Source organism: Poecilia mexicana, unplaced genomic scaffold, assembly GCF_051168715.1.
Source record: "Poecilia mexicana isolate PSO_F unplaced genomic scaffold, ASM5116871v1 scaffold_15, whole genome shotgun sequence".
NCBI classification, from domain to species: domain Eukaryota; kingdom Metazoa; phylum Chordata; class Actinopteri; order Cyprinodontiformes; family Poeciliidae; genus Poecilia; species Poecilia mexicana.
The window spans coordinates 12563229-12586117 of record NW_028263384.1 but is presented as its reverse complement, the minus strand read 5'-3'; the positions used below and the strand labels follow the sequence as shown (position 1 = coordinate 12586117).

Genomic DNA, 22889 nt, shown 5'->3' with positions numbered 1-22889 from the left:
ATCTTCATTCCAGTGGAGTCCAACATGACTTTTACTTGTTGAATTGAACTTTTGGAGGGGGGAACTATTCAACAATGTAGTGAAAAAAGGTGAAAAACATAACTTGTGATTGAAATTTTTGAAATTAAAATGGTAATAATTGGTAAGCTGAACCGTGGTGGCTTCAGAAATCACGTGGCACATTAAAGGACTCATGATCACATGTCAGACGACCCAAATTTAGCAGATTTATTCAAATCTCTCATTACCTTGGGGACCAAACTGGTACCTGCAAGAACCAGCAGGGTGGCATTCCTTTCCGCACTGCTAAACAAAAAACACATATGGAATCAGTTACTCTTTGATATTTATCTATCGTTATATAACCACATCATGTGACGTTCCCGGCCGCAGTACAGCTCGGTCAAGACATTTCCCCTGTGCTAGCATCTAATTTTCATGTAGTCGGCAAGGTTTAAACCGGTTCTGACTGGCTGGGCACTGGAGGAGTGGTTTCTATAAATCAATCATCCCAGGATCATTAAACACCATAAACCTTTGTAATGTGGGTGTAATAACAGCATGTGAGAGGGGAAAAAAAAGTACAATGAGACACATTAGTCTTCCATTAGGTTAGTCCGGGTAAATGCAGATCATTTACACACACACACACACTGTTAGTTGAAGCTCACCAGAAGCAAAATATACTCTGCACTCTAGGCGTGATACAAGTATGTTTTCCTCTATAAAGACTTGCTGAGAGTTGTGAAGCAAGTTGAAGTGTATTCTGTGTCCCGAGTTTTCTTATTATGTTGCCGCGTTATATCAGTAACCTGAACTAATCCAAGTAGGAATCTAGGCTGGAGGCACAGGTGGCCATGTTGGGTGCTGAAGTCACCTTTTCACCCCTGCGGCTCTCTGGAACCAGGCTGCCGGACTGGAGAGATTTATCCAGCTCGCGGGAGGGCCTGCTTTCTTCCGACCTCTCGCAAGAAGGCACAGCAGGCTGCTGCTTCTCAGGTCTCACGAAAGTCCTAGGCAAAAAGAAGTACTCCAAATATCAACGTCAGCTCACGTAATAAATGATGGGAATGTAGAGCCTCCCCAGATTAGAACAAAATGATCCAGGTTTATGTTTACTAGTGTGCGTTTTATAGTAAGAGGACCTCTGAGGGACTTAAGTACACTTTAACAACTGAACTCATTATTTAAAAAATACAATTTGTGGAAACATTTCTTGGCTCTGCAGTTGATACTTTTGATTGTACCTTTCTTCCCTTTATCTTTGCTTTCTTTTTTTTCTAAATATCCAAATACTACTAAACTACTGATTTAATTTAAAGTCTGATTTAATTTTGTCCGTCATCCTGGACTGGAGAGCTCTTCCTATTTAAAAATTGTTTTTGCGGTACTCGGAGCCAAAACAAATTCAACATAATATGTTGCCATCTTTTGCCAGATGATGCTTCACAATTACAAATCTTTTCACTGGCTTGTGAAATTATGATTTATTTCTTAAAAGACTGAAAGGACTTGTCCAGAAGTAGTGCCAAATAAATAGACATAAATGCAAATTGAGTACACCACATAAAAAAAACTTTCAATACAATAAAATGGTTAATGTGGAAAAACACCGACGTTTGCCAACTGGAGTTTATTAATGACAAAAACAATGACTTCAGTAATCTATTGAGTATAATTTAGGTTTCACAGTTTGCCTCTTTTTCCAGTGTAATCTAACTGAACTTCAGTAGTTTTTAACGCTACTGAATAAAAAAATTTGATATTCCTAGGACACTTTGGAAAATGTATTAAGTAACCAAAATGTGGCTTTCTGCCTAAAAACCTAAAACTCACAGGTCAATAAGCTGTCAGGATTAATGACCCATTGAAGCTCAGAGCCGACATTAATTCCAGAATCGGTTAATAATCCACTCTAAAAACTCCCCTGAATTTGTTCCACCATGTCCCCGAGGTGCACTATGTCTAGTTGAAACTGGTCTGGAGGCACTTGTCAGTGAAATGCCAGTATAAAGTACAATTAAATGGGGATTATGGACGCTAAACCTTTTCACTAACACCCCTCTTGTCAGTTGACCTCAGTTATGGGAAAACGCATCAAAGATCCAGGAAAGTCTTTGTCTTGAAACCCGCTTGCACTTTTCTCTCCATTCATCCCTCCAAAATTTCCTCCGATTTATGGCCTTTTATCTCCCATGTCCTCGTTTCGACTGGTCGTTTATTCTCATGGCGTTTATTTACAACCCTTCTCTTCAGCTTGTTCTGCTGACAATGCTGTACGCTGCGTCTTAAGATTTGTTTTTTTCTTTTTTAGAACAGGGACAATCGCTTTGGATGATATAATTTTATGGTACTGATGTAGAGTGACAAAGAACAGTTCCTCCTGACCTCACACCTTAACAGCGAGAAGAAAACAAGAAGATGCAATGTTCTGCAAAATGTATTTACACCCCATTGAATGTGTTTTATTGACATTCGCCCTGAACAGATCATCCAAGGTCATCCAAGCATAATCCTGTGGGAATGTTTTTTTGTTTGTTTGTTTTTTTTTCCTTTCCCAGCAGTGACAGGGAAGTTTAGTCAGAGCTGATGGGAAGGTGATTTGAGCTCAGAGGGAAAATCAATGAAGAAAACCCAGATAAGGACTGCAGAAGACTTGGGATTGGGTCTTACTTTAATTTCCCTGGGGGACAACAACACTAAAAACAAAGCAAGAGATTCAATTGAATGGTTTGGATTGACAAATGTACTGTCTTGGAGTGGCTCAGTCGAAGTCCAAATGTAAATCCAGCTGAGACTCTGTGGCAAGCTTGAAAATGAATATTTATAGGCAATTTCCATCTAATCCATCTGAGGGTATTTTGCCAAGAATAATGAGGCAATTTAGCTCGTAGAGTCAAACCTGAAATGCATTGCAGCTGTAATTGGAGCAAATTGGGGTTCTATAACATATAACCTCATGGGGTTAAATGCAAATGCAAGCCCTAATGTTTTTTTTTATTTATTATTATTATTGGTAAGCTGATCTTACAAAATACTTGGGTAAAAATAAAAAGCATAAAATTTGTTATGGAGCTTTGTAAGCCACAGTAAGGCATTTGTTTATCTTTCTAAGTAACTAACATTTAGCTTTCTCATAATCAGTTCGTCATCTGCCACCTTACACTATATTCCTACGGTCGCTTCTCACTTGATCAGGCTATTTATGGTGAACTCACGTGTTGCAGCCCAATCTTAAGTCGCACTTATCCTTCCACAGTATTCTCTCAGCCTTTTTCTTTATATTATATTAATGATGGAAGATAAGCAGATTCGGGCGTTTTGAAGGCGGCTCAGTGCGGGGACCTCAGGTAGTGTACCCCACTGGTGCTGCGTGGTGGTGTTATTATCGTCCATCAACCGGTTCAGACTGGACTCATGGCAGCATTAAAAATGTGGCTGGAGGGAAGGAGCCCACTCACAAGCACTCCTCAGCTCCACGCATAAGCATGCAGGTTGTCATCGCTAACTTTTCTTATTAATTTGAAAAGGTGAATTCTTTAAAGAAAGAAATAAAGAAAGAGAAAGAAAGAAAGACTGTCTCCTACGGCTGAATGAACTTTTCAGGTAAACAAAACAATAAGTGTGGTTTTTCCTGTGTTCTTTGTGCGTGAACGCGCTTGTCTTAGGGCTTTTTTATTTTTAAATATGTGTAATTGATTTAAGCTTAAGAATACAAACACAGAAAAAAAAAGAATAGAAAATAGAGCCACAAACGAAAGCAGTCAACACATCTTTGCGGAGCGAGACGGAACCGGTGTGCTGCGCGCGGCACTTTTTGACGCGCAGGGAGGAAGAACCGCTTCCTCATCTCTCGTGGCTGCGCTCGAGCTGCTGCTGGACCAGCAAGAACAGCTTTGAACCGGTTTGTCACCAGCTACAAAGCAGTAAAAAAAGAAAAGAAAAGAGAGAGAAAGAAAAAGCCAGCGCACAATGAGCGCTGTTGATGTCGAGCGTTTCCCCACTTTACACGCATATCTCATAGAGCTCGTCATAAGGCAAAGCATTCCGATTTTTTTTTTAAAAGAGAGATTTTTTTTTGTACATGAAAAGTTCCCGTGGAGCGCGCAGCTCCGCAGGCGCTGTCTGCTGCTGTAGATGCTGAGGTGAGTGCGACGTTTGTTTACAATAACGTTATACCCGCTTTGTTTCCCTCCTTAATGTTATTTAGCAAAAAAGACACAAACATTTTTTTTAGTGCTTTCGGTGAATATCGAGTTATTATGGCATCTTGATTTTTATTAGATTTCAGTGGGTTAAAAAAAATTAACATTCTTTAAACAAACCCAAACCAACCATTTTTATTTTCATTGCATTGCGAGCGGATGAATCTATAACCCAAATAACATATTGCATCAACTTTTACTTTTATAGTTTGATCGTAAATAACACGTAATACGGGGAGGGATTCATTATGCTGCAGTGGAGTGCAAAGATGCGATGGGCTCCAAATAATTTATAGAAAGTACTGTAACTGATCACCCATCCCCTATCAGAGAGGAATCACTGAAAAGTCAGATCACAGAGGCAGAGAGAGGAGACCAGCCTCATTCTCCTCCTCCTGCAAGGTGTGGTTAGTCAGACAGCAACAAATAGGGCAGCTGGCTGTGGGGAGGCTGCAGTCACATCGAGCCGAGGACCTCACACAGGTGACCAACTGCCCAGGCCAGGTGTTGCAGCAGCCCTCCTTACATCGAGGCTAGGAGTAAGTAGACAGTCAGGGAGATGTTGTAGGTCATGCTTTAAAAAATGTGCTGCATTTTACACTTATATAGACAAAATTAACAACATACGTATATATTTTTCTTCTTCTTTTTTTTCCAGGAACTTCTCCTCAGTAAAAGCTGTAACAGATCCCATCGGCCCCCAGTAACATCAGCACCATGACTTCGTCCACCAAAGTCCTGGATGGAGGCTGGGGATGGGCGATCGTCGCTGCATCCTTCATGGCCCAGTTCCTGGCCTATGGATCACCCCAGTCCGTGGGGGTCCTCTACCCCGAGTGGCTGCACACCTACCAGGAGGGCAAGGGCATGACCGCCTGGGTGGGCTCTCTGGTGGCAGGAGTGGGATTAATAGCCAGTGAGTAGCAGCAAACATTGCAGTCATGCAATAAACCTATGTGTACCTTTTCCAGTTACTGTGACATTCATTATTTCTTAATTAATTGATTGATTAAATTCTCCCAAAGTCAGCAAATTCAACTTATGACTTTTAGACTTTAAACAGCTGCTTGCTGTCGATTTGATCAATGCTTTGCAGGAATGTTGTGTTTTGGATAATGATACTGTGTTTAGTGTTTAGAAAAGTGGAGCTCCTGAAGAGCCCTTTCACCCTTTCACCTGTTGTTCCACCCTTTCCTTCCCAGTTATAATCGCTCACACAGTGCCACTGATAAAAGAGGCAACACAGTGTTTGTTCAAAGTCTGAATTGATGAGTAAGGAGCCATTACATTATGGAGCAGAAATACAGCACCGTTTTCATAACGGCGATTAATCAACAGATGGACAAAGTTGCATCATGACTATGAGCACTTTGTGGCTCCCTGAGCAGAGTTGCAATTATTGATTTTCCCAGAGAGCAAAGCGAGTGCATGTCATCCTTGCTGTGAGCGTAGGAGGATCATTTAGTCCTAGAGCCAACTGCTGAGACACTGAAAGAGGAGAGGAGATGCAGAGGAAAATCTAAAAAAAAAAAAAGAAGGAGAAGAAGAAGAACAATGAAAAACAAAAAGAAAGTGTCCTAAAATGTGGCAGAACAAATTCTTGCTGAAAAGTTTGCCAACACTTTAGACATTTATCTACTCCCCAGGAACGCTGACAAACAAGAGCAGTGATAGACTTGTGAATTGGGTACAGCTCGCCTCTCAGCCTGGCTTCTGGCTGTCAGTCTCAAACGAGAGTGTGAGGGAAAATCTGAACTAGAGAGATCTGGCTTCAGGCCTGCATGGGCAAGACCCAGACACGTGTCCTGACTGTCAGCAGCTGAAGTGTTGCAGTTCCTACAAGATGACAGGAGGAAAAGAAATCACTACAAGGGATCTCAGAGGAATGAGAATAGGAACGGCTTGCTTGAGTTCACCGGCTTCAGGACATGGATGTATTTCCATTAGTGAAAAAAGAATGTTTGTTAGAGTTCATGCAGAGGCACTCGCTGTAGAGGTGTTGCCTGAAAGTTAAGAATTCCTTTCCTTTTCACCCTAAGGGAAAGTCAAAGCTACAAAATTGATTCAAGCCCTTTGGTGTAGTTTAACAACACATCTGAGGCGTTTGGCTAGAGGCAGCAGTTTGGCTAGAGGCATGACACAGCAGCTTATATCTTCTCTGCTCTTTCTTAGTTTGATATTTTTAGCTCCGATCACACTGCCATTTTCCTCTGACTCTATTTTTCTCTCCCTTTGCCTTCCTTCCCCTGTCTTCCCCTCAGGTCCCATTTGCAGCGCCTGCGTAGACAACTTCGGAGCACGTCCTGTTACCCTCTTCAGTGGTGTTATGGTGGCAGGCGGCCTGATGCTCAGTGCCTTTGCTCCAAACGTCCAGTTCCTCATATTTTCTTATGGAATTGTTGTTGGTAAGGGTTCACTTATTTTACCTGCAATTGTTTTGTTTTGTTTTGTTTTTTTAATCAGTCTTCACTTGAATTACTACACAGTTTGCTCTTTTCCAGGTTGAGGTGTTTAGGACATAAATATTAAATCATGAAACAAATCATTCATATCCATTTGCTCTGCACTTTTTGAAGTACTACTAAAAGTAAATAACCTGGTCAATGAAGGAAAGAAAATAGGGGGTGGGGGGGATGCTACTGGTTTGTCTACTTGCAAACTAAAGTGGACAAACCCAAATTAACATTGGTTTGGAGTTACTTTTACAGTCAATTTACAATGCAGGCCTGGTAATTTTTGTTTCTTTGTCATTTGCTAAAATTTCTTCTGATGGATTTGTTAGATATTCCTCATTTTCCATTAGAGTAGTATCCTTTTGAAGCAAAACTTACTTGCTGAGTACAATCAAACACAGATTAAATCTCACGGTTAGAGAGCTATGGGTCTAGAGGGCACTATCCATGTGGATCTTATCTTATAATAATAGAATATGTGGTTTATGTTGCTCTGTTCCTGGGTGCAAATTTACCCTTGTGTCCTTCCAACCTATAACAATCTCATAACACATTGTATAATCTCTGGGAAAAAAGCAAGAGTGCATGTTGAGTCAAACTCTTGTGTAACATCAGAGACTGACTTTAGCCTTAATTACTAGTTAATGAATACCAATGGACCAGAAAGGATGACAGGATGTACAGCTAACCATGACTCCATTTGTTTGACCATTACTGACCACTGTTGACAGAAAAATAAGAACTAATGACTCAGTCAAAATTCCCATTTGGGCTTTTACTGCCTTTGTTCGCTGACTGGTGGTTATGCATGGACTCAGCTACCACCTGTTGCTGCATATTAAGTGGCTGTCCATGCGTACGTAATTCTGGCAAACCCTTTCACCGCCCATGCTGCTATTAATGCAGGGTGCACTGACCAGGAAGGTTCTGCATAGTTAAAGAGCAATTTATTTTTAGAGATAACTGACAGTTGCTGAGCAAGCACATGTAGCTTGTTTACTTGTCATCATGTTGCATGTTTTCCAAAGTGTGTTGCATAAATCTTGTGACGCACACCACCCTTTGAAAGTAAACGTGTTTCTACAACATGGGACAGTCAAAACACATTTGTAGGTGCAGAAAAGGCTGTCCTTTTCATCCAGGCTAATGCGTTTTATATTTTCTCATTTCCTAGGCCTGGGTTGTGGACTTGTCTACGCAGCCACCTTGACAATCACCTGTCAGTATTTTGACAAGAGACGCGGCCTTGCCCTTGGCATTGTCACCACAGGTACTTCTGCCTACCTCTCCCCTGAGATCTCTGGGTGCCTTCCTGTTCTCCATGCTCACTTCTTTAGTGTATGAGCTGCTGGAAGCCTTACAAAGCTCAGGTAAACATATGTGGTAGTTAAGCCAGATAGGCCTATTAATAAAACAGGTGGACTGACCTGTTAACTACGTTTAGCCTGGTGGAGAATGAAAACTTCCTTGGTAATAGGTCAGGAAGTTTGACTCCTTAGGGTTGTAAGATAGAACTATGTAGAAGACTGAGCACCTTATTTTCTTAGAGACTACAACATTATAATTTTCGGTCTTATTTTACACTAACATTAAATCTTTGTCCTTTCCTCTCATGCAGGCACAAGTGTAGGCGCATTCATCTATGCCACTGCTCAAAACGAGCTGATTGTCCTCTATGGCCTAGATGGCTGCTTGCTCATCATCGGAGCCATGGCACTGAATCTCATGGCGTGCTCTGGTTTCATGAGGCCCTTGAATATGCCAGGGTACTACCTCAAGCAAAAGGCCGCCCTCGAACGAAACACAGAAGAGCAGCTCTTCGTCAAGCCCCCATTCGATGACCTCAAGATCGCAGTGGGTTCTGCAACAACCACTCCAGAGAAACCTCTCACGGTGAAGGAGTTGCTCATCACCATTGATGCTAAGGACTTGTCCATTCAAACAGAAAAGAAAGAGGATCACCTGGCTGGGCTAGCCATTGTAAAAGCAATCAAGAAAAAGCAAAAGGCTTACTCCAAGTACATGCAGTCATTGTACGAGATCTTACAAGACCAAGAAATGTTGGCCTTCTGTATTGCCATCTTCCTGTTCAGCTTGGGTGCGTTTCCACCAGTCCTCTTTGTTGAGGACGTGGCCCAGAGTGGAGGACTCATTGAAGAAGTTAGTGTCATTCCTCTTGTATCGATAGGTGCTATTGCCACTTGCATAGGCAAACTAGCGCTGGGCATCCTGGTGGACATCAAATGGATCAACGGCGTCTATCTCTATGCCTTCACAATGTTGGCAGCAGGTTTGGTACTACTTTTTATCCCCATCACCAAAAGTTATGTTGGACTGCAAATCCTGACAGCCATCCTTGGTTTCTTCTCTGGAAACTGGTCGCTTACTTCTTACATCACTACTAAGATCGTTGGCTTAGACAGACTGACACAAGCCCATGGCATCCTTATGTTCTTTGGGGGATTTGGGATCATGCTTGGACCTCCTGTTGTAGGTAAGATGATTGTTCTTATCCATGTTTTAAACACCCTACACAAGACAATGCTTGTCTGAAGCTTTGTTGACCATTCTTACCATGGTGTTTTTCATTTCACTCTTCAGGGTGGTTTTTCGACTGGACACAGTCATACGACTTGGCGTTCTACTTCAGTGGTATCTGCGTTCTGTTGGGGGCGTTCATTCTCTTTCTACTCAGCCTTCCCTGCTGGAACAGGAGGCCCTCTGAGAACGACAAACCTGAAGTCCAATACACCAGCACCTGTGACAAAGTTGCCTCAGTAGCATGAATTTAAGCACCTTTCATGAAGATCCTGGCACCTGCTACTGACTGACTGTTTCCGAACTATGCCCAAAAAAAAAAAGCCCTTGGAGGAATTTTTTTCTCTGAACATGCTGGGGTTTCTTCTTTATTTCTGTTGTCAGATTTCAAAATACCAGGTTCTCAGGTTCAACCCATTTACAACTGATATTTTTAAAGTATCGACTCTAAAGCCTGCTATGAATATTTTTCTTATTATTACCTCATTTTACGAGGTTAACAGAACAATGTTGGTAAAAATCCAAAATTTCTCTTTTTTTATGTGAAGACTATTAGTTTTTCTTCTCTGCAGCTTTGAAAACATGACATCATGCCACCTGAGACCAGGAAAAAGATCCTGAAAACCACTAAGTGTAAAAATACACTAAAATTTCATGTCAAAACGCACATAGATGATCATTTATGTTGGTTCAAACTATTTTTTTATACCTGTCAAAGTAAAACCTGATTCTGTATTTTGGTCTCAGTAAACAAGCTCTCTATTCTGAATACTACCAAAGCATCCATTATAGCCAGTCCCTGCCATCACATAATGCCTGTAGAACCAATTCATAGGCCTTTATTTGCTATGAGATTTTGATATAAGTGCATGGAACTTGTTTTTAATGTTTTACAATAACTTACACTTCATGTATCTTTTGCAACATGCTGCATGTCCTCATCACGAGACCTCACAGACATTCAGTTTGACCTACCTGGTCCTTTTCAACACATTCTGTGTTTAAATGTTTGTTTTGTGTGCATCTGTGCACCGCTATATCTTTGTGTTAGCCGTAGTTTGTGAAACCCTATGTGCTTGTGACTTTTATATGCACAAAACTGGCCTTAGAGCGGTTAAAAATTGTGATCAAGGTTCTTATTGTGATTTAAAGTGTAACAGGCTTTTAGAACTCTGTGAATACTGTAAAGTAAACCACAAGAGATGTTTTTGGTAGCTCCAGCTTCAGGTCTGAGAGTGAATCTGGGACATTTGTGTTTAGCATTATTTTGTTCATAGAAGGTGATGTTAAGGTACTGTAGCCATTCAGCTGTATATTGTAGCCTCTTTTTTTTTATTTTAATAATGTAGTATTTATGTTTGCCCTTTCAGTTCTTTTGTTTATTTAAAATGTGCCAATAAAGACATTTTGATTAGTAGCACTGTGTATTGATTTATGATGAAGTCTTAATATTTTAAATTATAGGGTCAGAATTTCAGAAACCCTGCGACCCAAAGAGCACCTTTTCCTCTGGGTCATACCAATTTTAATAGAGTGTAGTGCGGCAAAAAAAAAACATATATTGATGGAGAGCCTCGCTAAAAAGCGATTTTCATTTCAAGTTTGCCACACATTTTCAATCAATGAGCTTTTCCACTGTAACTTTGGTTGTATGTTTAGGGTTGCTGTCCTGCTGAAAAGTGAACCTCCAGAAGTTGTTTCCAACCTGTAACAGGCTTTCCTCCAGGATTGTCCTGTATGTAGCTATGGATAACTTACTGTTATCCCTTACCAACTTACTTGTTCCTGCTGAAGAAAAGCCTCCAGCAGCACATTACTACCATCACCACCATGTTTTACAGTGGAGAATGGTGTGTTCAGGGTTGTATGTTTTTTATTTGCTTATAATTTTTACTACCATGCTGATTGCAAACCTGATTTCTTACACTTTCATTTATTTAAGAGTATTGAGGTACAGGGGGCTAAAAAGGCTGCCAAAAAATAGCATTAATAATTTTTCTAAAAGAAAAAAAAAATGTCTGGATTTGACAGTGTTAAGCAGTTTAATATATGAATTGCTGATCTACATTAATCCAGATGCCACAAAAGGAAACAAACAGTGAAGCCTTTCAGTGCTATAATTTTATTTAATAATAAAGTTGGGAATAATGTTTTGCACTTAGATTGTCTGAATATTTTGTAAATTGCTAAATCGAGAAATCTGAGGCAAGACATTGGTGGAAAGATTATGAAAATATTTCACCGGAACAATTTAACACCAGGTTTAGCTGATATTTTTCATTTTAGATCAAATGGAGTCGAAGTTTACAAACTCCCGTCTTATGTAAAATGTGCTGCTGACTATACTACTAGTCAAACACGGTAGGCATGATGGAAACCATTTCCGCAGAGTTTCACCTGAGCATCCTGAGCCACTCAACTGCTGCCCTTAGCAACTCCCATAGCGACCGTGTATCACGTGACTAGTAACGTAAACAATTTGCCAGTGAAGTTAGCAGGAGGATACTGAGCCAAAAAGGCTTCCTTAAGATAACTTTTTTATATATAAATTTGAGATTATCCAGCCGCCGGGATGTGAAGACCATGGCAACGATTAGTCGCGAATCTTCGAAAGTTTCTGTAAGCGGAGCATTCATTTGGACAAGATGAAAATCCGTCTACAACTCAAAGGCGGGGAGCTGTTCCAGTCCACTGAGCTGAAAAATGGGCGCAAGCGCTTCAATATCCTCCTGTGTAAGTTCACATATTCAGTGTGTTATTCTACTACTGAAGGCTTTCCTACGTCATTATGCAGCATGTCCGAATTAATTTTGTACAGTTTTCCTTTTTTTTCAGTGGGTCCCTGAATGCGGTTTTTTTTATCATGCAACGTCTGTGTCATGTTGCCAGGCACTCTAGGATTGGACTTGTTTCAAATATCTTATAGTTCTGGAGACCGACGTTACTTTTAAGGAAGATTCAGGTTACGTTATCTTTAAGGGTCAGTAATGAAAAGAAAAAAAAAATCTAGATACTAATAAAATTATCAAATTACTTTGTCATTCTTCACTTTTATTCAATAAGTCATAAAAAATGTAAAACGGCACTTTACCTAAATTAATTCTATATGATAAACAACAAACCTTTGAAAAATATTAATTATAATACTCCACATTACATAGGTAAGGTAGTGAAGGAGAAAAGATAATTACAACATTTTAACTTCTGTCTCTGGTCCAAGGTGTTATAGCCTACACGGTTTCCGTCCATCCATCCTGATCTACTTGAAAGAAATCCACAGTAAATTGAATTTTTGTGAACTTTGGTTTTCTTGCCAACTTAAATTGTTGAAAAAAAAAAAATGCACGTGGAAGCTAATTTGAGTCCGGAGAAGTTTTTACATTCAAATGAATCCTTGTAAGTATATTCAGATATTTAAATACTAAAATCAAGGTGGGTGTGAAATGGTAACATACTTAACCACAACTATGTTTTTAAGCTACTTCTGGTGTTTGTTAACGTTAATGTAATAAATGAGATCTCCCTCTGTTAATTTCTCTTCTCGCTGCAGAACAACATGTCTTCAGTGAAAATAATAAGACCCAACTCTAAAGTCGGCCCAGAACTCACAGTTCCTGCACATGTTCCAGCTCCTGCAGAACGGCCAGCGTGTGTATTCGGTGTTGCTTTGGAAAAACTAAATGAGAATGGGCAGATGGTCAATGGGATACCTCTTGTCTTAAGAGACATGGTAGAGTTCTTGGAAAAGTATGGTACGTAAAGCCCTCTGAGTCTCTTAACTAAATTGCTTTATTCACACTCCCTGTTTTTTTTTTTTTTTTATATTTAACTCAAGCGTCATCTGTGTGTGTTGTGACCGAATATGTTTTCCCTATTTTAGGACTGCACCACAGGGGTCTGTTTCGTCTGTGTGGGTCCACGGCACGTGTGAAGCAGCTGAGGGAACAGTTGGACCAAGGAGAGAGAGTGGACCTGGACCAATTGGGGGACGTCACCACTGTAGCTTCTCTACTCAAGCTCTTCCTGCGGGAATTACCCACTCCTTTAGTTCCTGAACCGCATCGCAAGCAGCTGGTTCTCATCCTAAAAGGTGCTTTAGAAAATGACTTTTATGGTATACACCTTATTACATTTTCACTATTTATGTGTGTATACGCATGTGTTTCTTATGCTTCAGATGTAAATCATTTATATTTCAGGTATTTGAGTTGAGCAGGAAGTCATCAATGACATCCTGTTGCACTCAGCTGTAAATATGACTTTCTATTCTAAATAGCTATTCTTTGGATAAAAAAAACAAAAACACGTCATTCAAGTATTCAGATGTGTTTTCCGATGTTTATATATGAGGAAAAATATATTTGTTTGATTAAAGGTTTGGTTTTTGTGGTTTCTTTTTGGTTTGCGAATATTCCACTTAAATAAAACTTAGTTAAATTAAAGCATTGTACTCATCTTTACCAAGGACACTAATCAATTTTCAATGTTTCTGCATATTTTTAGGGTGTACACGTGAGCTGAACCAAAGACTGAGAGAAAACCTTTGCCTCCTGCCTGATTTCAGCCTCAGTATTCTCTCTTACCTCTTCCACTTCCTGTCGAAAGTAGCCTCTCAGAGTTTGTCCAACCACATGCCTATGGAAAATCTAGCTACCATCTTTGGACCTTGTATATTTCAGTAAGTTGCTTCCGTCTCCCTAAAATTTCAATAGGAGACATGAATTTTGACCAAATGGTGTAATTTATGTCAGGTTTCTTTTCGTTTATTAATATTTCAAGTTCAAAATACATTGTTTCGGCATCTAGACCTGTTGCTTTGTCATTCGTTATAAATACATATACAACCAGGCCAGCAGTGCTGTCTGTGGTGGATGTTTCTGTCGCACATATGTTTGTAATTCTGGTAGATTGCAGTGCAGAAAAAAAAAAAAAAAAAAAAAAAAGAAAACAGACTGTTCCTCATGAAAGCAGCCTTCTATGTATGTGGCACAGTTCAAACGCTTTGCTGCTGAGTGTTTGTTGTGTGAAGTCGAGTTCACCCCCCCCCCCCCCGTAGGAAATGGGTGTGATCTGTGGCCCGTAATGCAGAGCATGGCACAGAAAACGACTTACAGATACGAACGAGGTCTTCAAGAGTTTGCTTGTTGCTTCTCCCTTCCTGTTTACTGAACTGTAAACACGCTGGGTCTCTATGGAGCCTCGCACAACGAGTGACTGCTGTGCTTTAGTGACAGCAGAAAGGAGTCATTATATCAGGCCGACTCGTCATTCTTTGATCTCTGTTGTATTAGTTGTTTTGTGCCTGTTAGTCATCGCATAAAGCCCAGCGTCTCAGAGGAAGGTGTTCATCGTAGCCACGGGCGAGAACAGTTTGAGTTTGGGTAGCTGGAAAAAAGAAGGCTGGAAAAAAAAAACGGCTGTGAATTATGCAGTTTATTTTTGCTTTCTACAAAAATGTGAACGGCTTTGGGAGACAAATGTAGTGTTTCATTTATTCAGTTCATTTCAATAATTACAATAATAATAATAAAAAATAATGGCAGTTTAATTGACTGAGTAAAGATTTTTTCTCTGGTTTAGTTTAAGATTCCCATATTCCAATCAGGGAAGGCAGGCATTGCATGCCAACACTGGAACATATGTGCTTGGTGGCAGCTTCAGTGACACAGTCTGTGCCCCATAACTCCTCCATATTTGCCTCCCAAATGCCTTCATAGACAGCCACTTCCTCTCATATGTCTCTGTGATGTAACACGTGATAGACTTCTAAATGTTTTGTCTGCCATACAAACACATCTGTTCCTGCTTAGGTTTTCTGCATTTTTTCCCCCCCACCACTCTTTAGATCTTTCTTCCTTTTAGTTTTTTTTTTTATTTTTTATTTTTGCATAAGTGGAGTACACTGATTTTAAATTAATAGGTTATATTGGATCAACAGAATAACATGTTGGAAATAAATCTTAGCTGGTAGGCCAATTTGATATGAGTTGATGATTAGGACTGAAACGATTAATCAGATTAATCGTAATGATTCGATTATCGCAATAAACATCATCTAATTTAGTAAATGATTAATCGTTAGCTGGAGGATTCAGACTCAGAAAAAGACCAATTGTAGAAAAAAAACCTCAGAGCAGTAATTAAGCCAAAAATGTACTTATGCAGCATACATTGCACTTAATATAAAATAAAACACTTTGTCTGCATGTTGTACCAAGAACTCCTCAAGTATTTGCTTCATGATTATGTCAAAAGAAAAAAAAAATTTCCAATTAACCACCTTGTTCCATCAAATTATTAATCAGTTAATACAAAAATAATTAACAGATCTGCCCATATTTTTAGCTGTAGATGGATCATTTGCTATAAAAGATCAAGCATTCACTAAAGGAATGCTATGTTATTGTATTTTAGGCAATGGAATGTCTATTTTCTTATTTACAAAAGGAATTAATTGGTAGTGCTTTTGCAGGTATTCAATGTATTTCTGTTTTATAAAAACAAGGCTTAAATGAAAAATCTGCAGAATGTGTCTTTTTAAAAAAAATCCAGTTAAATGATTAATTATCAGAATAACTGACAACTAAAATAAACGTTACTTACAGCCCTAGTGATGATTTGTGCTTTGCTTGAACTGTTCCTCTCAGGACAGCGCTGTTTGTGCCTCTGGCCACTAGATGGCAATCTTTACCACTACGTTTGTAACTTAAATAGCCATTTTGAATGTTATAGCGTTGACAGTGACGTCGTGCTGTTGTTTCTCTTTCCTCTCTCCATGCAGTGTTCCAGCAGGGCCCAGGATCCTGGAGGAGCAGAGTGTGTCTAACACCCTGCTGCTCCACCTCCTCAGACATCATGCAGATCTCCTTCCGGTCAAAGAAGCGATCTTGATGACCCCGTCCGCTACTTCTTCCTCACCTCCTCCTCCTGCTCTCTCTGCTCTCTCACATTTTGAGGTGTGGATCAACTTATCTTGACAGAACTTGAAAAGCGTTGTTTCAGCAGGACTTAGAAAAAAAAAAAGAAACATAAACGTGCCAGTGCTTCTTAATTGATTTAAGGGAACAATGTGGCCTTTTATTTATTCTTGACTTAGGAGTGAAACTTGAAATTAGATTTTTGAATTAAAGCAGAGAAATGTCCTGTGAAGTCAGAATCTCAAGTGGGAAAGTCTGAGGTTTCCCCACCAACCCTGACCTCAAAGTGCTCACTATATGCAGGTGAAATTCAAAACTGCATAGAAATACAGAGTTTTTAGCTTTAACACTGATTTAGTTACTAAATCCCACTGCTTTCTGATATTTGAGCGGTGGCTGATGTCATTCCTAAATCCAAATGCTGACTTCAGTGTTAAAATAGTATTTTGTACAAAACCACTAGAACTTGTCCTGTTGGTTCATTGTCATCCACTACAGTTTGTACTGGGATATCTTTAAATTTTCACAACTGTGCTTCTGATGAACAAGTTCCAGATGAATGAGTTTAAGAACATGATCAGTGTCATTGCTTCTAAACTGTTTTGTAATATATATATTTATATATTTTTTAAACTTGTGTATGTGGCATAATTTGTTTTACTTATGATTAACGTGTTGCCAATTTGATTTCTGGATCTCCTGGATAAATAAAGGAAAGAAAGAAGGAGAGAAAAGTTTTCATTACATTGCGCAGACATGGACAGTGTTCTGTACTTGTGGAAAACGAATCCACCTGTTCCTGTAAGGAACATTTTGAACGTTGCCACGAGTTTATTAATGTCAGTGTCACCTTTCTTTGGCAGGTCCAACCCCACAGCTCTGAGTGCGATAACAGCTGCAGCATGGAGAGGTTGGAGGAAGAGATCGCTTCGATTTCTGGGGGCTTTGCTTCTGAACTAACTCTGCAGATGCAATTACCACTCAACAGGTACTCCTCGTCTCTCTATGGATGGATGGATTGATTCTTGCTGTGACTTGGTCCAAAAGAAAGTTAGAGTTTCTTTACTTCATTGGAAACATGGATAATTTAATTAAATAATGAAGAACTACCCTAACATTGATAATGACCTAAATGTTCTTAAAGTTTTAGTAAAGACAAATAACATTTAAGAAAAATCACTTGCACAACAAGCTTTAAGCAACTCAGTTTTCATCAGTCTTAGAATGGACTAATTTGCTTTATTGTGGTTAGTAGGAACACAATACTATCAACTATTCTTTCCACACCCCACAATTATATTAATACGCCTCGTCTCCTGATAGGAATAAGAAAAAAAAAAAAAATCTGACAACCATTTTTAGTCTAACGATCATACATTCTTCTTGAAGGCTGTAAGGTTGTATTAGACATGAAGTGATATTTAACATCTGCACGCAGCGTTGCATTTGTGCGTCAGGCATTCAGATGCTTTTGTTTTTTTGTTTTTTTTTTCCCCCCCCCATAACTGACATTTAAGCATATGTGTCCTCTGCTAAACCTTTTGTGATGGAAGTAAAATGAGTCTGTCTTGTTGACTGTTCAAACTGAAAGGGCGATTTCAGGCGAGAAACTTCGATGTTTGACGCCAAACTAGCCGTAAATTTGATTCAAACGTAGCCTCTGATGACAGACGAGTCATGCAGTTTGTTGTTTGAGGCTTTGGGACACGCAGCTGATGATGCCCCGAGAGTGTAATTCTTCCCATCCGACACATAAAGAATGGCGATATTGCAGGTCTGTGCATTGCAGCTGATCAGCAGACAGCTGTTTGTTGTGTCTTCACACCTCATCCTCATTTTTGTTTGCTTTTCCTTTTACATATAAAGCAGGTTAATTCAAATGAAGCAGGTTAATTCAAATAACGTGTAGATTTTAAAGTGCAATATTTCTCCAGGACTGGTTCCCACACTGTAAATCAGGAAGTTGTTTTATACATCATGCACACAAAGGGATATTCCACCTACGTGCATTTCAGTCTAAGCTGGGTAAGCAGAAATGTCCGCTGACAAAGAGTGACCAGATGCAGCAGAAGCGGAGTGTGAAAGGAGGCCAGTTTTATGTTTTGCCTTTGTTTTTGAGTCATCACAGGGCAAATATCAATCATTTTTCATCAACAGCTTCCTACGCTCATCTGCTCTGCAGGAGAGAGGGATGCTGCATCATTCCAAATGTTTGGCTGGTTTCCTCGCCTCACCGAGGAACGTTAAATTGGATAGCTGGAGTAAATACTAGGAAGGCAACACTTCTGTTTTCCACATTTTTATTTCCCACGTAAAAAAAAAGAAAGCTGTGCAGAATTAAGATCATACAGCTACATTTCTTATTTTCTCTCTCTCTGTTTTTTATAAAAATCAAATAACTCAGAGCTCTTTAGATATTTTCTTCTGGATTGTCAAAATTACAATCCTAACACAATTCTGGTTGGACAGCACAGTATATGCTTGGAAGTATTATGATAAAAGCATAATGACGATATGTGAGGGTTACAGTATATCATACATATTGGGGTCAATGAGATCAAAGCCAAGGGTAAATAATGCTTGGATTTATGAAAATCTCCTTCTCTATACCCATTGCATTATAGAGGGTGGCGTATTTTAAAAATAATAATAATAATTTGAAACAATTCCTGATCAGATTTTATGAAATTACCCTTGAAACTGAAACATATAATAAGAAAAATAGCTCAGTTTGGGTCAAAGGTGTGCCGAGGGTTACCATGACATTTATGCTGGTTGCATGTAAACTTCTGACCGGTGCTGTAAATGTGGGTCGTCTTGATGTTTCTGCTTATTCGGATTCTTATGCAGTTAGAATCAACAACATTCACATAACTTACATTCACAGATTCGCCTCTATATAATTGTGCTTTCCACTTAAGTTCTCTATTTACTAAGTGGTTTGTTGACGTCGTTCATTTCACTTATTCCCACAGTGGTCCTTATCGAGGCCAGTTCCAGAAATGTGTCAAATGCCAAGACAGGCATGTTTTGTGAGATGAGCTTAGTCCCTTGTGGGTTTGGTTTTTGATGATGAAGGAGTTTCTCCTCAGTGGTAAAGATGTTAGGATGTGTGTGCTGTCCTCTGTTGGCCTTTCTGACCCACTTCTGTCCGTGCCGCTGTGCTGTACCGGTTCTGCTAACTCTAAATATGATTGAGCAGTTTTGAACTCCGGCCCCTTTATCGTCACAGGCGAGAGTGTGTGTGTGTGTGTGTGTGTAGGGAAGTAACTGAAGCAATCGGGTCAGTAGTTTTTGCCTCCGGAACTTTTTTTTTTTTTGCAACCATTAAGCCTTTGTCGTCTCTGCGCTCCTTTCTTTTCATCCTCGTCTTTTCTCCAGAGCAGCAGGCTGTTTGCTGTTTGCTTGCTTGTTGTCTTACGTCTTAGGCTGTTGTGAGAAATGTTCTCGTCTTTGATCTGCTTTAGCGTCGGCAACTGTGGATCAACGGTTCACCGCAAGTGAGTGGACAAATGGATAAAACTATTCTGAGCACGCTGCTGGTATTTGTCTGCAAAGAAGTCTGCTGTTTGATAATCAGTGACTAATATCTATGATGATTTACTGAACATTTATCACTGTGAGTGTTATCAACACCCTCGGCTATTTGTTAATTCATTTTCACCACTATGTTTTGGGGTGTGATTAGAGTTGTTTAAAGCGGGTAAATAGAGAACCAGAATGGATCCTGTATTTCATTTAGTGCTGCGATGCGGAGCTTTAAGCGACGTTTTATCCTGTGTGGTTTAAGACCAGAAATTGTTTTCTGTTTTTTAAAGGTCAACGTTAACTTTAATACATGTTTACTATGTTTACATTCTCTCGTTAGCGTGCCATTTCCGGATCTGCTCCCATAATTACAGCCATAATTTTGAATAAAATCTGTTTTGTCAGACCAGATTAAATAAATACTTGAAATGTGTAGGATGTTTATCATTGCAGTAAGCAATGATAAATTAAAATGAGCTATTCTGATTATTAATATTTTTTAAAGGGCAATTTTGTGTTGGGAGACTTCATAATCTATTTTATTCATGGCTTCGGTTGTGTGTGGTTTGTATTTCCGTTTTAGTTATCGCTTTTGGCTGTTGTTTTTTTATTTTGGATATTTAAATTATCTCACAGCTCCAGTGTGAAGTCATCCTAAAATGATATTATTATGAATATATTACTTGAAAAGGTCTCAAAACAACAATATTATCATATATTGCAATTACTGTGGAAAAAATTATTTGTCTATGTTTTCACCCCTTTTTACTCCTATATTAAATCCAGGGGATGGAATTTGTGGTTCTAACAACGAAAAACAAACATCCACAGCAAACGTTTTCTTTTGTCTTTTCCTTCCTGTCCGTTTTATTTCTCGTATTTCTGTCGTTTCAAGTTGTGACAAACTGCTGCCAGCTTGTAAGAACCGCTCTGACGTCAGCGCTGACATTCAGCCACCGACTGCAAACCGGGAGGTTCTGCAGGAAGGCAGGATCACAGCGGAAGCAGGCAGCACTCTCTCCCGTCACGCTGACCTGCTGCCAGAGCGTCAGCCGCAGACCGCTCAGCCTCAGAGCGCGTCGGGGGAGCCTTCTGAAACGACGTCTACCGTGCGACGGTGATTTTTGTTCAAGGCAATGCATTTTAACCCAGTGGTCACACGACGGTTTTTGTCGAAATATGTTTTCCTTGCTAATAACCCGTTCACCTCATCTCACCAGGATTTTATTTCAGACAGTACAACCCAACACCGGATCAAAACTGAAACAGGAGAAAGAAGACAGATTCGTTTGCCCTTCTTCGGTGTGCATCTGCTCTTTCTGCTATTCATTCAGCAACACGTATTCGTTCACTCTTAAATATTACTTCTAGATATTATTTTAGAAAAACTTCACCAGTACTAACTAAATGAAACTTTATTTGAAAATTAACTTTCACGTGCAAGACTAAATAAAAATGGATCAAACTGTTTTTGTTTGTTTGTTTGTTTGCTTCAGGTTTCCAGCAGCATCATAGGACAGAACTGGCCTCATTCAGATCTCTGCATGTCGAGCGAATCACAAAGCAAAATGCAAATAAATAGTCCGCTGTCAGACAGGTGAGATAAAACGGCACCATGTTTATTAAAAACAAAAAGAAAAAAAAAGTGTGAGCGCTAATCTTCCCTCATGTCCAAAACAGTTCAGTTTAAGTATTTAACATTTGGTGATTGAATCACTTGTTAGTGAATTGCTTTTTTTTCTTTTTTAAATCAGTGAAAGTGTATCAGATGTATTTAGATGGATACTAGAGTTATTTTCCTTCCTCTCAGGAAGACAAATATGACCGGGGCTCAGCCGGGTCATGGCTGAGCCCCGCAGTCGGTTCAGAAGTAGGTTACCAGAGCACCGCGCTGCTCACAGTCACGGCTTTGATGTGATTCCGGTCCAACTAACACTGACGCGCTGCAGGGCCTCACGTGGAGCAGGCCGACTAACTGTGTCAGATGGACTTAGCCTGGCTGGTCGCTGAGTTTTTGTGTCTGTTTGTCTCCGCAGAACGCCTTGGTAAGCCGGACCTTAGTACCATCATGCCATAGGAAGCGACCGTCTCAGTTACGCCTCACTCATTCGAGCCATAAACAGTCCATGATTTAACATCCCGACTGCAGATCTAAACACATCTGTTTTCAGCCATGTTCATGATCACTGCTTGCTATTAAAGTTACATGGAGTGTAGCCAGAGGTAGAACGAGAGCTGGCGCACAATTTGTGAAGCTGGCTTTTGTTTTTTTGTTGTTGTTGTTGTTTTGCACTAGCACTTAGTCCGATTTGATTGGGGTTTTCTGCTTCAGTTCATTGTGCTTCCTTGTTTTCTAGCCTACTGTGCTGTATACAGTGCAAGACAGAAGATGAAGGGACGGTGTCCCAATACAAGGTAAACTGGCTTTTCTGCAGAATAGTGGCTGTGGTCTGGAAATCGGTTTATAGTTTCAGATTTGCATTGTTTCACTTGAACATGCAAGGGAAAATAAAATGTTTTTTTTCTGTTTTTAAGAAGAAAAAAAAAACATTTAACTTCAAGAAATTTGGTCATATTACTTCACCCATTTGGTCCTTTTTGAAATCTAATAAATCTGTAAGGAGCTATTTTTGTTTTTCATGCATATTGCTTTGTTACTGATGGAGTTTTCTCTTCCTTCAGAGGAGCAAAGGAGGAGGATGCTGTGGTTTCTCTGACACACATAGCGACTGCAGAGGCACACACAGCTGCTATGACGTAAGTTCTCCTTCCTCGCAGTCCTTTTTATTTTTGTGCCATGGATTGTAAAATAACTCTCGGTGATACCTGGAGTTATTTTCTGTAAATCCCCTGCATGTGTCTGGGTGTTTGTGCCTGGCCGCCCGTAGGTGTTTATCTTCCGTAATAATAGCCTCGCTTGCTGCCCTCCCCTCACATCCGTCCACCTCCTCCGGCTGACGCACAACCCGGTTTTTATTTATTTTTTTATTTAATTTTTTTTTTTATGAATGAACCGCTGAGGAAGATGAGCGAAAGGAACCTCAGCCTATACCTGCTGCCGCCGCTGCTGATGTCACATCAAATATGTGGTCCAATACGATTTTGTTTTACGATAAAACCCGACCTCACTGGGTTTTTTTTTCCCTCTGCAATACAGAGTCAGAACGAACCGCATCCACACACACACACACACACACACACACGCAAACCCATCCTGGCGAACAGTTATTCCGACTCCCCGCATCGCC

The 22889-nt window shown here is 39.9% G+C and overlaps 2 protein-coding genes across 3 annotated transcripts in view; both read left to right on the top strand.

Moving 5' to 3' along the window:
- Positions 1-3215: 3215 nt before the first annotated feature.
- On the top strand, positions 3216-10613 carry LOC106914049 (monocarboxylate transporter 9). Of its 2 annotated transcripts, none has more exons than XM_014980597.2 (6): positions 3216-4145; positions 4864-5121; positions 6467-6610; positions 7833-7928; positions 8277-9152; positions 9260-10613. In XM_014980597.2, exons 2-6 carry the CDS (start codon positions 4923-4925, stop codon positions 9442-9444), a joined length of 1500 nt encoding a protein of 499 aa, XP_014836083.2. In that variant the 5' UTR covers positions 3216-4145; positions 4864-4922; the 3' UTR covers positions 9445-10613. The 2 variants fall into 2 exon arrangements, with proteins under 2 accessions (XP_014836083.2, XP_014836082.2); XM_014980596.2 differs by lacking the exon at positions 3216-4145 and adding an exon at positions 4173-4744.
- A 1064-nt stretch (positions 10614-11677) lies between these two features.
- The window catches only part of LOC106914050 (protein FAM13A), a 16594-nt gene continuing 5382 nt past the window's right edge, over positions 11678-22889 (top strand). The window contains exons 1-11 of the mRNA XM_014980601.2: positions 11678-11929; positions 12747-12948; positions 13077-13286; positions 13700-13874; positions 15978-16152; positions 16977-17101; positions 20537-20758; positions 20862-20943; positions 21138-21238; positions 21999-22056; positions 22324-22398. Coding sequence (XP_014836087.2) covers positions 11900-11929; positions 12747-12948; positions 13077-13286; positions 13700-13874; positions 15978-16152; positions 16977-17101; positions 20537-20758; positions 20862-20943; positions 21138-21238; positions 21999-22056; positions 22324-22398 — 1455 coding nt within the window. The 5' untranslated portion in view covers positions 11678-11899. The remainder of the gene's footprint in view (positions 11930-12746; positions 12949-13076; positions 13287-13699; positions 13875-15977; positions 16153-16976; positions 17102-20536; positions 20759-20861; positions 20944-21137; positions 21239-21998; positions 22057-22323; positions 22399-22889) is intronic.

Excerpts from the sequence above, each read along its gene's own strand:
- LOC106914049 (XM_014980597.2), top strand. The coding sequence starts at position 4,923 with ATGACTTCGTCCACCAAAGTCCTGGATGGAGGCTGGGGATGGGCGATC. Across the intron at positions 5,122-6,466 it reads AGGAGTGGGATTAATAGCCA|GTCCCATTTGCAGCGCCTGC; the intron begins GTGAGTAGCAGC and ends TCTTCCCCTCAG. Across the intron at positions 9,153-9,259 it reads GCTTGGACCTCCTGTTGTAG|GGTGGTTTTTCGACTGGACA; the intron begins GTAAGATGATTG and ends TTCACTCTTCAG.